This window comes from Camponotus vicinus, unplaced genomic scaffold (assembly GCF_025532165.1).
Source record: "Camponotus vicinus isolate PSW18456_S1 unplaced genomic scaffold, iyCamVici1.0 SCAF_12, whole genome shotgun sequence".
In the NCBI taxonomy this organism is placed as follows: domain Eukaryota; kingdom Metazoa; phylum Arthropoda; class Insecta; order Hymenoptera; family Formicidae; genus Camponotus; species Camponotus vicinus.
Window position 1 is genome coordinate 2,535,685 of NW_028141948.1, and position 16,842 is coordinate 2,552,526.

The window sequence follows — 16,842 nt, forward strand, 5'->3', positions numbered from 1 at the left end:
TTTGACGTTAAACTTTGAATAAAATTACTTTCCAAAATTAAATTTTTATATATTCATATTTTGTGTATATATGACTTATATCTTTAAAAAAAAATTGTCCTTTTGTAAATCTGTTATAATTTAAACAAACAGTTTATTATTTTAAATAGAAAATTAATTATTGCAATAAACTTCAAACAAGATTATAAAATCAAATTTACATTATTAATGAGCAAGACAAGAATTATTAATAGATAAGAGAAAAAGAAGTGAACGCAGCTTTAGCTAATCTCGTGCGTGTAGTGAAAAATTTTTATTAAAGACAAAATTTCATACAATAAAATAAATTCGCACAACCGTGGGAAAAGGCACATAATGAACTTGGTTCTTAACGAACCACGGACGTGGAAATGGTACGTTTACCCGTATACAAGTGCGCATAGCGTACAAGATGAGAAGGATTCTATTAAAATGTTGATTTCAAACGACTTTGTAGTTTGGCGTCTCTTTGATGTCGGTGATTATCGATATAAACATGACGTCCGGGAGGAAGATTACTATTTAAAAGATCAGTTCCAAGATTGTTCCAAGTGATATTTGGCCTTGCATAACTTTTGTAATCGGGAAATACCTTCGTCCCGATTGTCGCCATATTTAGCCTCCCACGCGTCGAACAACATATTGTAGTATCTCGGAACATCAAAGTACTGCAAGTACTGGTGACTGGTAGTGGTAGGAAAAATCTTCTCGAATCTACCCAACTGCGTCAGTTCGTCCTCGTAAGTGATCAAGTGTCTGACATCGTCGGGCGTGAGATCCTCGATTATTTCATCAAGGTAGTCTTCCCGATTTCTCAGATTCGCATACAACGATTGCTTGTGCCGTTCTTGATAGCTAAGTGTAGTTCGGTGCAGTCTGTAATCTTGGCACACCAGATCCAACTGGTATCTTTGGGCTAGTTTCTCCACTTCTTCAGACGGTATGCACGTAGGCAATTGATATCCGGCTATGTTAAAGACGTTTCTAATAAGAGGCCCCTTGACAGCAATGTCGAGCGGCGAGGAAGACTGTAGGGAGGGCGATATATTCACCTCGAGTAACCACGGTTTCCGATTGTCATCCAAGAGAATATCGATGCCGAAAAGCTCATAGCAACAATACCTTTAATAAAGTAAAACATATATTATAAAAAAATATATATTAATTAATATAGGAAACTTGTTAAAACAACGTGAAAATATTCTACAAAATATTATGTTATTCAATTATTAGTATTTTAATTTTTTTTTAATATTATTTAGCTTTTATAACATTAAGAAACTCACTTTAAAATAAAACAATAGTATTGGATTAAAAAGAATAATAATTAATTTTATTAAAAATATAAGTTATTTCCCTCACCTCGAAGTTGTATTGGTTCTCGTTAGAGTGTTGATGGGAGATTCGCCGGCTATCATCGTCTTGATGACTATGTCCTTTATAGACGCCCAAATCTTGGCAATATTCACCACATTTTCCTGTTCGAGATAGGACCATAGAGTTCTTAGAGTCCACTTGTGACCGGTGCTCGAGTCCGCGCAGTCGTTGCTGGTGTAGGTCGCACTGGTTTTATTAATGCTATAGTTGGTAAGATGCATGAAACGGTCGCTGAGGTAGTTGATGTCGTCGTTGTATTTGACGGAGGCGAAGCGCGCGAGGCCGTCCGGATAGATGTAGATCTTGAGCGGATTGATGCTGGTGATGAGCACGTAAAGGCGCAGGTCGAACTTGGCGCCGCGTATCAGCATCGGTCGCGATAGATATTGCTGGACGACGATGGCGCGTTTCTTTGGTATCTGCGACCAGCGATGGACCACGCGGATCCCGGTGCCGCGAGCGGAGGCCGGTGGCTTGATGATCCACTTCTCCTTGCCGCCGTTCTTCTCCCATACCTGGCGGAAGAGACGCAGGTCCTGAGGTAGCACGTAGGTGCGCGGCACGAAGCCGAACTCGCGCTTGCCGTACTTCATCACCATCCGGCTGAGATTGCGCGACAGTCGATCCTTCCGGCCGATTTGGTAGGTCCCGGGAAAGTGGTTGACCTTCTGCGACTGCTTCAAGTTTTTGTAGCAGACGGACTTCATGTGCTTGCCCCAGGTGCCGCACCAGTTCTGGCACTTCTTCATCAATCGATATCCGGAATTCACGACAGTGCGACGCACTATTATCGGTGTTATTGTGCTGAGGTGCCACTTCAGGTGCCGTGCCACTTCGTACGGCAGTACCGGGCCATTCTTGCATTCGAACGACTGAAAGATGATGTAGGGCGCCACGTTGTCGAACAAGCTCCTGCGGAAGGGCAGTTTATTCTGTTTGTCACCGTCGATCGACAGCAGGTCTCCGTCGACGTCGAGGTCGGGCACGCTCTCCTCGTCGTACTGAGTTTCGGCGCCATCGGTGCTGCTCGCGATGCTATTGGTTTCGTGTTGATTGTACGCGATTACGTCCATCTCGGATGAGCCTGGAGCATGCGAGAAAAAATTCGCCATGCGCGACAACTTGATTCTATAGCTTCTAAAACATGTATCTTTAACTGTGAAAAATATAATGCAGATTCATTAAAATAAAATGCAGATTAATATGGAATGTTGCTATTGAAGAAAATATAACGCAGATTCATTAAAATAAAATGCAGATTAATATGGAATGTTGCTATTGAAGAAAATATAATGCAGATTCATTAAAATAAAATGCAGATTAATATGGAATATTGCTATTGAAGAAAATATAATGCAGATTCATTAAAATAAAATGCAGATTAATATGAAATATTGCTATTGAAGAAAATATAATGCAGATTCATTAAAATAAAATGCAGATTAATATAGAATATTGCTATTAAACACACTCGAGGAGCAGAACTGATAGACTTAATCGAGATAAATTTAAATATCTATTGCGACTCAATTCGATATAATATACTTAATTCTTTCTGAATTATTATAAATAGATATATTAGCGATTTTTTTTCATCGATTAATTACAAAATGTGACAACTTTCCTCGGAGCTATAATTATGAAGTATCAAACTAGCTAATACTTTGTACATGTTATGAATATGCATCGAATATAGCTGCAAGTTATTAGCAACGCGAAAGAAGCAGGTGCAAATAATCGATTTACTTGTTATCGTGGAATAAATTAACACATATAACCTAATTAAAATTCAATTTTATCGGCGACTTCGTCAGAAAATAAATTTTTCACGAAGACATTTTCTTTCAATTCTTCTCTGATATTCTTTTTGAATAATTTTATAAAGTAAAAGTTTACTTCAATTACAATTTTTTATTCGAAATAAATTAACTCCTTTCAATGTATAATAGCGTTCGATAAAATGTCGCACGATAAAGAGAAACACGATACACGTCAAAATACGATAAGAATTGTAAACGAGTAACAGCATCGAATGCTGCAAAACAATAAAACGATTATTACATCGCAATGAACATGGTAGAAACTGAAACGTCTGAAACGATGATGCTACGCAGACGCGTCAACGCACGTGTCAAAAAACCTATTGTGTATAAGGCGCAAGATTAAATGAGAAAATTTGCGAAAAGAAAAATGTACGTACCAATTCCTATTGTTTAAATGTCAGCTGCCAGCATTATGATGATACGGCTACAAGCATCTAAAACATACAAATTGATTCGCCAATTATTATAATCGCCCAGAGATCATAATATATGCATGATGCGTATGCATATCTCTTTTGATCTATTTTGTATTGACGATAAACGTTTCTTTGCGTCATGAGAAAAATAATGATTTTAAAAAGAAATACAGTTTGGCAATATAATTGATAAAATATAAGATGGCGATGATTAAGTATATCATCGCGAGGAAATAATCAAAATTTACACGATAACAATGATCTTATTTCGATCGATTATTACTTTGATCGAATAACTTACACGAGTTAATGCGAGAACTATTTTTATGAATTTTGTGCAGCAAATCAGTTGACTTATCTTGCAATTTTCTTATTCTTGTGCAGAATTCACGTTACATTTATTCATTTTTAAAGTAAAATTAATATTTATAATTTACACGTAAAAAATTTTACACGAGGAAAATAAAAAATATCGCGCAAAGACAAATAAAATAATAGTACTTATACAATATATTACTCTCGACAATCGCAAAATTCGTAACGTATAACGAAATATTTATAACTTTATAACGGAATTCGTTTCAATTTTTACTCACAGGTTCTTCTCAGCCAATAGCCGATTAATAATCGATAAAGGTCGCAAGTAGACTCGTTATAGGAAAAACAAGCTTTATGTTTACCAAGAGTGATGTATTATAAATATTATCAAACACCAGTGTTTGAAGATTCATATTCATATAAATCTTATTTAAGTAAAAACAAAAATATTTGAAAATAGTTGGCGCTTTTTAAATAAATTAATTCTTTTAACCTTTCAAATTAATTTAAAATTTAATTTAATTTAAATTAAATTAATTCTTTTAACCCTTTTCAGACTTATTCTGCTTCTGACTATTTCTTTACTTTATTTTTATTGTGAAAAATACCTTTGTCGAGTATTTGAACAGCGATTTGTTACAATTTAAATGTTCGCGAGAGTCAACGACCGGATCGTATATCTTGATAATTGCGAGCGCAATCTCTCGCACGCGAGTAGTGCGCGTCTGTCAATCGTACATTGCGCTTGAATGAGAAGCTGGTACGGTGAGTTTATTTCCTCTCGCATGCGATTGACTTTTTAACGTACGATCGCATTTTTAGAGGGGTAGAAACTAGGGATAAGAAGTAAAAAGAACGGCAACGTCAAATTGCTACATAATTTACGATCTTATTTTAAAAATTTTGTTTTCTGTCGATTAATCTTCTCTTGAAATTTATCTGCATTTTTCTAGTTATTTTCATCACAACCCGTGAAGAACTAGTTTTCATTATTAATAATAAAAATATTATCTTGTGAAATAATAATTTTTTAAGTTTAATAAATTTTTAATAGATTTCTTTTTAATAAACTTTTAATAAATTTATTAAAATAAATATATATAAAGTTTTAATAAATTTTTTAAGTTTCTCCAAGAGATTATTAATTGACTATAAAGAATATAAAAGCACAAAAAATAGGCAAGTATCTATTCTACTGCAATAATGATTAATAGTTATAAAGCTAGATTTATGTCACACATTTCTTTTAACATTTATTTGTAAGAGTATATCAGAGAGAACGTAATATGCGCAGAAATCGTGCCATACGATAATTGATACGAAGATGCCGAAGCACACGTGCACGCACGCTGATATAAAAAAGTTCGCATTGTCGATTAATTCGCCGCTTCGGAACGCGCGTTAAGTAAATATGCCAGCCACAATGTGGCAATTAAATAATCATTATCGATCGCGCAGTTGGTAGAATACGAGAGAGTGCATTAATCGAAAAGTAAGACGGGATCTGTCGAGAAGAAAGAGTTAATTTTCTTTCGTGTTCCACTTATGTAAAATCAAATTAACGCGCGATGCTCCAAGAATACAACCAAAAACGGGAAGACTCGAAAAAGTGTGAAAGCGTCGCGCCCATCGATCGGTGGGATTGATCGATGACTTTGGAGAAATTTTTTCATTTATTACAAATTTCTTCTCTCTTTAAATCGCAATCGTATTGTCGGTAAAAAAAATTATTCAATTAATTAACGTACTAATAGTCGTTTTGAAGAAATCTATTTTAAGTAAAAAATTTAATTCGCATAGATCGTCCGATCGATTAGCATGAGAGAATGCGAGAATAAAATTACATCTTCCCATGTTAAGTGTACGAAACACACATTGTGTTCCCGACGTCTATGGAGAATAAGAGAAATTGATTAAATTGTGTCTTAACGTTGGGCTGTGCAAGAAAGTTTCAGTTCGCGTATTAAGCCACGTAAAATGCATTAATATTCATGTGTCAGTTTCGTCACCTCCGGGCATGCTACCCGAACGGCGACGACAGATGACAAGTGGTTTTCGATTTCTTATAATGTCGCACCGTGCGATTAAAGGCCGCCAGTCAAACATTGTAGTCTTTTGCATGCGCCGAAGGTGACTTGTTACAGCGTTCTTCTCGTCGCCCGTGCTATATAATTTGAATGCGATTTAATCTTTTTGTGGCCTTCGCGATTCCCCATGATTTTTTCGACGATGTATATCTATAGACTATAATATAATATTTTTTATATTTACGATTGAATACACAGATGTAAATATTAATCTCTAAAATAAATACACATAGACGTGAAGATCATAAAAATGTAATGAATCTGTGTGTGAGAGCGATTTTTTCATCTTTTTTCCTGGGCTATTTTTATCATTTACAATTTTGTAATAATAACTTTGCATATACAAAAAATATATATGACGGAAAATCATATGTTGCGTGCTTATAATGTATATTCTTATCTATTTTATTTAGAGTAAAAGTGTGAGATTTTTTAAAAATCTCAATTGTAACTTTTTTCATAAATTAATATTTTTTGCTGATTCTATTTTTTAATCGTAAAAATATAATAGATGATATTCCAGAATTGCCGTTATTTATTAAAATTTATTAATGGAATGCAAAATTAATATATTTAAATTGAACAAAATTTATATTATACTACCAAATAATTTCTATAAATGTATTGCAAAATGCTTCTAAGATTGAAATAAATGTATGAATTAATTAATTGAGATTATAATTGAAATAACATTAAATAGATGGGCTAAATGTTAATTCTAAAATTTCTTGTTTACATTTAAAATGTATTAATTTTTATTATGCTTATTAAGTATTTGATTAACGGTCCTTTTGCTACAAAGATACTATTATAATAGTTTACCTAAAATTTTCGCTGCGTGTGCAGACATTGAAATGATTCATCATTAAATCATTAAATAAATTTGAATAATATTATAAAAAAAATTTGAAAGAAATTTGTTAATATTACTTGAGTTACAATCATTTATATAAATATATTGATTTACATGATATAAAAAATTATACATGTTAGAATAAAATAATATTCTGCTGCGTTATATATAAAATTAATAAAGGAGAGAAGGACACATAAATGGTAATTATTTCGACATTGTTTATCATTGAAACAAGACGTTTATTGATGATCGGCTGCAACAGGATGCCAAACGGCATTACGTCGAAAAGAAATTCTTAAACATAACAAGTTAACATCTATACAATAATCCCTATGCTCTTTATGAGAAAATAGTCATCTCAGGTACAAAATGGAACCCTATCACAGACGTCACTTAAAGCTGTATTACCTATGTACAATGCGATAGATTAAACCCCATTACGAAGTTAATATAAAGTTCTCGATACTTTCAATGAGACTTTACAATAAATGTCAATGTTTGGAAGACAGTCATTTTCCTCCTCGCGGCAGAAGAGAAGCTCTTCATCGCGAAAATTGTGCGTCCCCGGATGTCTCAGGATATTCCCATCATCGCTGATCGCATCACCAGGGTCTCCAGACCGCGTTGGACGACTCGGAGGATTCCCCGGAAGAGCTCGCGACACTGACAGGACTCTGAGGAGGAGTGTACACGTTCTGGGGCACACTGGTCTGGCTGGCCTGGGTCGTCTTCGTCGCCGAAGTTGCCGCGGTTGCTAGCGCGTGTTTGGCACCGGCCGGGCCCTCGAGTCGTCGAAGGCAACCCCCGAGATGTCGCATAAGCTGGGCGCCGGCGGCGGGATGCACCGCCGCCGCAACCGGCGTCGACAGGAAGGTCGACACTTCCTGGGCGCACTGGGTGAAGCCGTCCCGGAATCGATCAGCGTAGCTATTCTCCGGGGTGAGCGTGAGCCTCCTGGCGGCGCGCAGCGTGTGAAGATGACGTACCGTGAGCTCGAGGATGTCCGCCTTCTCCAGCTTCGCCACGTTCTCGCCCTCAGCCTGCAAAGCGGTCACCATCAGGTCCTTCAGCTCGTCCAGGCAGCGATTGATGCGGGCGCGCCGCTTGCGCTCCAGCATCGGCTTCATCACCTTGCGGTACTGATAGGTGCGCGACACCGGCTCCTCGTATTCCATGCCGCTGACGGGCGTGTAACTCGTGTGCGGCGACATGATCACACTTTCGGCGTATCACTGGTCACAAAACGAGGGACAACCGAATCCCGGTGAGACTGAGTCTTCCGAAAGATCCCGGATCACCTGGATCGACGATCCGACCGAGCTCCAGGGAGATCCTGGCGGTGCTCGTTGCCAAGTTTCAATCAAACTCCAACTCTCGAATGTGCGCTCGCTGTTCTCGGAGTGCCGAGAATGCGTCTGAGCCCGTACGTGTTCGTGAGGGTTCTGAGTCACTGGTGGGGTACAACCCGTTATTTATATACCGCGCGCGGTTCCCCACCAGTGCCACGATCGTCCTACGCTCCACGGCCGAGCGGCGGAGGGGTCCGAGGGGTACGGTGCTGAACCCTGCAGCCCGCGTGTACAGCCAGCCAGCAGCCGTGGCGTATCGTGGGAAGCTCGCGAGCCGGAGCGTTCCCACAGATCGGGGGGCCTGCACAGGTTCTGTGCCGTTTGACGCCTGCCGACCGGGAAAAGGGGGGGCCCTCCTTGCGAGCCGAGAGAGCGGGCGCGCGCGCGCGCGCGCGGGAAGGGACACCTCGCTCACCGAGAGCACACCTGCATAGTACCCTGGACGACGAGCCCGAGGCGCGCGGAGAGCGAGAGGCGAGGAAGAGGAAAGCACACGCCACGACGCGCGACCAGCACGAGGACGACTCGCGCGAGGACGATCGCGCCGGAGGTAGAGATTATCGTGAATGAATCTACGAGGAGAGTACGCGCCGCTTCGCGAGAGCTAGATTGATGCGCGTAATGAGAGAGAAAAAAATTCCCCCTGGCATTTTAAATTACTTTCGGACCCTACGTCCTACTGTTTATTGATCGTGTAATTTTTTTGTCAATTTGCATGCGGTTTTTGTTGCAAAGATTAATTGAGTAAATTGGATACATGCATTTATATGTAATAAAAATAATTAATTTTCTCTTCAAAAATCACACACGCAGCTGAGAGATACTCTCGTTTTCATGTATAATTTGATCAGAAATTAAAATATGTATAAAATAATGAAGTAGATATGAAGACGATTCCATTTAACATTTTCAATTGATGTGGAGGAAAATACTATTATAGGTTTGCGCATCCGTGCTCGAGGCACGACACTTGTTGATTTACCAGGTTACTGCCGACGTGGTGCACGTGTCGGCAACACTCTCGGCAATTGGCCAGAGTGAATCACGTCTTGGCGGAGCGATGCCAAGTTGCGGCTGAACCAATTCGCATCTTTCTCTTCGCGTAGAAACAGTGCAAATAAATATCACGAACGATTATCTACTCTCTGTAATATTCTTACATCATTACAAATATTCCATAAGATTATTGTACCTTCCGTTGCGTTGGATTCTACGAATTGCAATGTTGAAGAAATTTTTATTTGACGTATAAGAAATTTATGAATAAAATATTTTTTAATTAATAATTCTCTCTTATGAAAAAAGTATACGAAGAAGAGAAAGATAACGGAATTAAATGAATGACGATTTTGGTTATAAATAGATTTCGGCTGCAAAAATACCTTTCGATTCTGTGACGTGTGCGAGGAATGAAAATTCTATTCTTCATCCATATTCAGTTACCGTTTCTGCGACGGAAAAAATTCCGATATTCTCTTCTATTCTACATATATATATTCAGTTCCCAGAATAAATTCGAATACAATTAACCTACGATCTCTTCCTGCTTAAAAGATTTGCATATCTTGGAAGAATTTTGCATATTCTGTTTGAGATTAGTCCAACATTTAGAGTGATCTCTTGGAGGATTTCCGATAACCGGTTCCGGTGCAATCCAGCGGGTCCGGGAGCCGATGTTTTGAATTATAAACGTACAATCTTAATGATCCACCTATTCTCGGATCCGTCCAGGCTTCGCTTGGGGGACTTAACGAGGTGTTCAGTCCTTTTGGAAGCCGATACCCCAAACAAAACCTCGAGTGGGCCAGCCGAGTATTTACGAGCCATCGGGTTTAAACGTAAGAACAACTAGTCGGCAACTCGGATATTACTACGACATGTCACCTTCATTAGAAAAAATCCTCTTCCTCAAACACGCGGCCGTCGCTTAATTACTGATCTATTCGAGACTACGATTGATACCAGTGGAATTCTGTCGGATGGATAATCTTTAGGTGGACAATCAAAAATATTCTCGATTGAGAGACTCTTTCGTAAACTGGGATCCCCTTAAAGAAGATAAACCTGTCCTTGGATACGTTTTATCTAAAGTCTCGGCTTAAGAAGATAGCGCGAGAATCTAAAAATAATATTTTAGAATCATTCCTCGTGCAATACACAATACAGAAATCTGCACGGTAGGATATTAATAAGCATAGATAAAGTTTTTTTTAGCAAGAGAAGCAACAAATATTATAATTCAATATTATTTATATTATCTTTAAATAAAATTATCACTTTTCTTAAGTCTTAAAATCTCGATATATACATCTGGCGAATCTCTTTTAAATATATCATGAATAATTTCATCAAGCCATCATGTGTATATGTCATGAATTTGATAATTTATTAATTAATTAATTTAATTAATTTAATTTTAATTTAATTAATTAATTTATTTATTTACTAATTTTTTATTAATTTTTGCCGAGTGCAATCCACGTTTGTTCTTTCGTAGAGATGCTTCTATCTCTTGCTACATCTCTGCTGATTCATCAATATCAATTTATTCTCTTCCACGTTATTTTTTTCGTTTTTTTTTTCGAGATCGTATTTTCTGTGCGGCAAGTACGTTCTCAGATGGACGAAAATAAGGCAGCAGCGACCGCGATGAGTCGGTAGAAGACCGGTAGGATAATTACATTGATTGGTCATACGAGCCGGATGTGGTGGTACGCGCGGTACGCCAGTTAAGCCCCGACGAAACGAGCCTTATCCGCGGCGCTACCGCCGGGACACCGGGTACATATTATTGCCCCATGTTAACAACTCGTTACGCCCGCTTCGGCGAATGAAATGTCGATATTTCCGCCAGCGCGCGTTGGCAACGTGTCCTTATGTGATTCCCGACAACGGAGTTCATAATTCGTTTCTGGGTAGGATGATGAATTTTTTTGCACGCTTGCTCCCTACCCCTTCCCCCCTTCCAGCGACCGATTCGCAATAAATCGCGCGCTTCCTCGTCGAGAGATCGAGAAAGTCTTAACCTCGAGAGAAAGATTACGCAACCGTTAACTCGATATTTTGAGCGCAATGCGTTTGTTGAATGTATTAATTAGATGTGAGATTATTAAATTATAGTTTCCCCAAAATTTTTGTATAAAAATTTATGCAATCAATTTCTGAAATCAATAGATATTTATTGATGCATAATAATCAAAATAGGAAGATATTAATTGACATTAATTTAAAGCACTTTATAAAAATGGGAAATCATTAGCGACGTAGGAATAAATGTCGATAATAAAATGTATAATATTAATAATTTAATTTTTTATTTTGTTAAATTAATTCGATTGTAAAGTAGGCTTTAGAATGCGTAAAATATTAGGATTATCGCGTTTTTCGTGTGCGTCAAGATTTATAGTACAATTTTATAATCTCATTTTTCGGAGTAATGTTGTGATTCAACGTTACTCCGAAAAATGAGATTACATAACAGTGCGATATTCGCACAAATATTGCCAGCCGATAGCTTTTATTCAACTGAAAACACTACTTGCCCCTTGGCAAATATATAACGGACTGAGAAACGTAATAAATACCCAAGAAGAAACAATAATCGATACACGATTCCGCGCGCATACGTCTCATAAACAAACATAGGGAAATATCCCAAGAGATAAGTGAGCCGATAGGCTCGTTCGATACATCGCAGCGTGTAATCTATTGTATCAATCTGTATCAGATGAAAATAAAACGTTAATTATCACGGCCAATAATGGCCTCCGGCCTTGCCTTTTCTTTTCGCGATGCAATGCAAATAAACAACGGACGTATTTTCCCCGGGCGAAAACAATAATCCCCATCCCATTCGCTTCGCGAATAACGGCAATATTTACCGGAATCTCTTCAGGGATCCTCGATCTCCTCCTCGTGCTCCGCCTCGATGCCCCAAGCCTCCTCGCGCTCCTCGACGACGACCCCGTCTGCCGGCGCGGAAAAAGGTACGAAGGTCGTCGATGCTAATTCGTGGCGCGTCGATGCACTTCCGGCATCTCCGTCCTCTTCCCTCGCTCCCAAAGGGTCGTCTACTTTCTCTTCCTATCCATCCTATCGCCGTCTCTTTCCCCTCCCCGCTCACGGTTATCCACCGTTTCCCTCCATCCCCTGTGTCTTCGTTCCTCTCTCTCTCTCTCTCTCCTTCTCCCTCGGCGCAGAATAGGTAGTCTGGCCTCCGAAATTCTTCCGGTTGTGTACTCTTGGCTCGTGCTACGGAACGTGGGAATGTTCTCAGGCCTATGGAAGTCGACCCCACCACGTGAAAACACGCGTTGCAACGGACCGCGTGTGGCGCGCCTAGTGATGGGATCGAGGCAAGCGCAGGCTCGAGCAAGAAAAATCTCCGACGATCGAAGAGTGAGTTACTTGACAATTGTTCGAATCAAATATTCGTCAATATTCATACGTTCGGAAAACAATAATTTAGAAAATTGATGTAGCTTCCGTTCGATGTTTGATGATCCTTCATTATAATTTTATTATTTCATGATTATTTTTATTTTATCATTATAATTTTATTTATATACATATCATTTTGTGACAAATATATTTTCTTTCGTTCTCTCTCTCTTCTTCGGATGAATAAAATTATGCTCCTCAGTAGAAATTATTTTTTATAATTTTTCTCCAAGAAAAAAAACTTGCTCTTCATATAATTTTATATCTCCTTAATCTCTGTGTTTCTAATACAGACATGTGTTATAATTCTTGCGCGTTAAAATGTGTATTTTGACTACATGTATTTTTTATTTTACATTTTTATTTGTTGTTTATTTTTGTTTATTATTTATTATTTTTTATTATTTAATTAATTTATTATTAATTACTTTTTTTATATAAATCGTCCTTGTCTCATTTTTATGATATCAATTCCATCCCATCGCTAGTCCGGCGCATTGCGTGCATATAAGTGCGTAGCATGTAATACACACATACACATACACAATGCAATACGATGCGTTCCTCTTCTTCGCCATTGTATGCCGAGTCCTCCTTTGTGAGAAGAGGAGGCAACCAGTTGGTATTGTAATCTTAGCGCTGCCCCATCGCCGCGTTATGCACATAATGCGGAGGCTATTGTACGCAGCACGGGCCACATTGTTGCCCGCATCTTGCAAGCACCCTACGACGCCGACGGCGTTATTGAGGGATCCTTCTCTCTGCGCTGTTCTCCTCTTTTCCTTCTTCAAGCTACCTCGTTTCTTCTTCCTCGCGGGCTCGGCAAATTATCCACATCCTTGGAGTAGGTCGCGAGACCGATAAACGTGGCAATACTTTAATATTCTTTTTATAATTGAACATTCTTGTGATCGCATCGATTTCGACAGAAATATAAATAAATTCTTGTATTGAAATTTTATATAAAAATTATTATTTTACGTAGAAACTAGCGTTAATTCCCAGTTTTTTGTTATATCTCTTATAATTTTTTAAGTGTCTTGCAACACGTAATAGAATGCGCAAATCAATTTATTTAAATCTGGCTTTTATTATTTTAATTATATGCGTGTTTTTAAATAGCTTGTCTAAGAAATTAAGTTGAAAGCAACAAGATTTTTTTTCCTTCACTACCTTTTTCGCGTCTCGTTCCTTTCGCGTCCACTTTACGACGCGAAAATAATTTACGTCAATTATTCCATCGTTCTCTTTTCATTATTGTATAATTATAATATACATATACAAGATAATACTGACTTATATCTCCGATAAAGCTCATCATTCCGGTATTGAAATGAAAATAATGAAATTAAATTATTATTTTTCTGTTGTCAACACATTGAATATTTTACTACGCGTCCTGTCAGATTAAGATGTTTAATTAAAGGACTGCTAATAACATGTTTGATGCCATCGTAACCTCGATTACGACCTGTTGTTAGCGCTATTAATAAACGCTATTAGTAATAAAAGCATTCTTATTACGGGTAAACAGGATGCAGTCTTGCCCGTACTGCATTCCGTATAATGCGCTCCAAAAAATATAATATAAACGTCTCGCATCTCTTTCTCTCTTTCTTTTCTCTAAGATCTACATTTCGCATGCGATAATCTTGGTTCAATAAATTCCGCACTGCATTAAATATTAAATCTAAGCATTCAAGATTGTTGTCGGAATCATTAAAGTTACGCGAGGATGACGCTTTTCATAAAGATTACCCAATTAATAAAATTAACCGCAAATTGGATTGCGATAAAAACATTTTTCCAATTTGGTCGGTCGTAAAATCCAAGTCATTCAGAGTTATATCAAGAGTATGATAGAGTATGATTTCATGATTTTATGTGCGTACACTAAGGAAAGAACTATAACTTTAATATCTTATAATTACGAGGACGTCTACGCGCATTTGGTTAAGTGTCTTATTAAACATCCAATTACCGCTTCCGTTTTACACAAAATTAATACACTATTTACTCGTTAAAGGTCGTACTTCAGCTCTCAACGAATCGGGCTTATCCAATTAGACTTGACGCGTGTCACGATTAACAGACCCTATCTACATCTCGTACGTTGTATCTCGCCTTTTTTGGAGCCTCAGAGAATTTCACGCTTCCATTACTGGAAGAATAAAAGTCGCCTTCGTTCATTTCCAATAACCTTGCCCGTATTCTCCGAGCAATTTACGATTAACGTAAGGATTATTCACGCTATCTGTCAAAGCTCCTCGAGCTTCTTACTTCTCCCGTGCGGTTGTGCAACGTGATGTAATTTCGCCCGCATTTTACGAAAAGAAATAATCGTTGTTTATCTTCATTTTGCCTCTGTTGGCATCTTCCTCCGCTCTTGGTTGCTTCACCAGGATCTTTCCTCACTCGTGTCATCCATAAAGCAAGTTTACGTCGCACGCTGTCTAGATTATAGCCAGTCGCCCGCGGCAACGTCCGTTACTTTTCCATCTTTTTGCCGAACTTTTTCTACGGCTTCTTTATGAGGAATCTTTCGTAGAAATTCTCTTGACGTAATTTGAATAATTACGCTAGACGCAAACTATTAAACTCTAAATACTGCTCTCTCTTTCTCTCTCTCTCTGCGAATTTTAAAATTTAGACAGTAATGTTTATCGAATAAAGCACTCGTGGCGATTATTTAAAACTTTGAGGGAAAGTGCAAACTTCGTTTCTATTTAAATTACCGCAGACACGTGATTTTGTTCTTCAAAGAAGGATCTTGACAAGCTGGTTCACGCGAAAATATCTAGCATGCTGTAAAATTCGTCTCGTGCTATCGTTTGAGGTAGAAATATTTTCCAAAAATACATGTATAAGCGCAAGAAATTCATAATGATCCCTCGATGCGAGCAAGGTAATTACTATGCAGGTGTTGATTCGTCACGGATCTCGACATGTGCTTCACCGTGTGAAGCATTGTCATGCTTCAAGTCATCTATGTCTTGTCGGCCACGCATTCTGCGGAATCTACGGACAGTACGTATGTACTTTCGTCCGTAATTAAGGCCGCAGAATCTATCCGCTTCTTCTCTTCCTCTCTCGAGCACGACTTACTAAGCTAATGTAGGATCAAAAGTTACCTTTTGCGCAGCAGTAATCATTCTCATCGTTTTTCGCACGCCACAATGTTGAAGCTACGCTCACGACATGTATGTTTTTTTACGTGCCAGCTGCTGGAAATCTTTTTGCGGATACATCGATCTCCGGTCGCGGGATTAAACGAGCCTTAATTACTGGTATACATTTTTTTTGTCAAAGTTAAGGTGTGAATCATGATCTTCAGAAAGTCAGAGAATCATCTCTGATTTTAATAAAAATTATAGGAGACATCTTTCTATCTTGGACAACTAGTTCTCTTACATTTTCGTTTCAATATTTGAATCGTTTTGAGCGAATATCGACCTGTCTTTTTGCGGAACTTTTAATTAGTCGATTGTTTGATATGAATAATTAGGAAAACAAAGGTGGCTACCTGCACCCACCAACGCAAACGACATTTCGTTTGGCTGAGTAACGCAATTCAAACACTCGCTCGGAATTCCAGAAACGCTTATCACACACATAAAAGTATTCCCAGCTCGCTTCGCAAAGCGACTCGCATGAATGAACAAGGAAGTCACCGCAACGAAACAATATCAAGCAGCTTCCTCTACCTATTATCACATACACACACGCATAGCGCGGCTCGTCTGCGTTACACAAGTGCCAGCAATAATAATCGTAATATTTATTAGGCGAAATTGCTAATTGAGACGAAAGAAATTTCACGAATACAATTTAAGTCGCTCTGCAAAGGATTAGCGACAGATAATTATATGTTAAAATTGATTATATGTTATAGTTATAAAAAAGTAGGTACTTTCCTTCTTGTAAATTTAATGTTTTCGAGTTATAATATCGAGAAAGTTTTGAAATTTTAATCTCGAAATCAATTGTACTCTTATTTATGCAGTCTGTCGCGCCGGGTGCGATCGAGAAGGCCTCGACAATATTTACGTAAGATAGCAATTCATACGCGAGTCCCCGCGTGTGTCGCGCATGTAATTTACGGCGATTTACAGAAGGCAGGCTTACCGGTGCCGATTAATCGGGCTCGTGCGGATGGGA

The 16,842-nt window shown here is 38.3% G+C and overlaps 2 protein-coding genes across 8 annotated transcripts in view; both read right to left on the bottom strand.

The window, feature by feature from the left end:
- Positions 1–277: 277 nt before the first annotated feature.
- Positions 278–16,842, bottom strand: part of LOC145962719 (tubulin monoglutamylase TTLL4) — a 137,620-nt gene continuing 121,055 nt past the window's right edge. For 4 of the 7 annotated variants that reach the window (XM_083083996.1, XM_083083993.1, XM_083083994.1 and 1 more), the window contains 3 exons: positions 3,596–3,652; positions 1,381–2,551; positions 278–1,140 (listed from right to left, as the gene is read on the bottom strand). In XM_083083996.1, the coding sequence (XP_082940122.1) occupies positions 549–1,140; positions 1,381–2,507 (1,719 nt within the window). In that variant the 5' untranslated portion in view covers positions 2,508–2,551; positions 3,596–3,652 and the 3' untranslated portion in view covers positions 278–548. The remainder of the gene's footprint in view (positions 1,141–1,380; positions 2,552–3,595; positions 3,653–16,842) is intronic. The other 3 variants (XM_083083997.1, XM_083083999.1, XM_083083998.1) reach the window with 1 other exon arrangement.
- LOC145963106 (enhancer of split mbeta protein) lies at positions 7,074–8,539 on the bottom strand. Its single transcript, XM_083084766.1, has one exon. The coding sequence runs from the start codon at positions 8,104–8,106 to the stop codon at positions 7,498–7,500; it is 609 nt and encodes a 202-aa protein (XP_082940892.1). The 5' UTR covers positions 8,107–8,539; the 3' UTR covers positions 7,074–7,497.

Coding starts and splice junctions, on each gene's coding strand:
- LOC145963106 (XM_083084766.1), bottom strand. CDS start 8,106: ATGTCGCCGCACACGAGTTACACGCCCGTCAGCGGCATGGAATACGAG.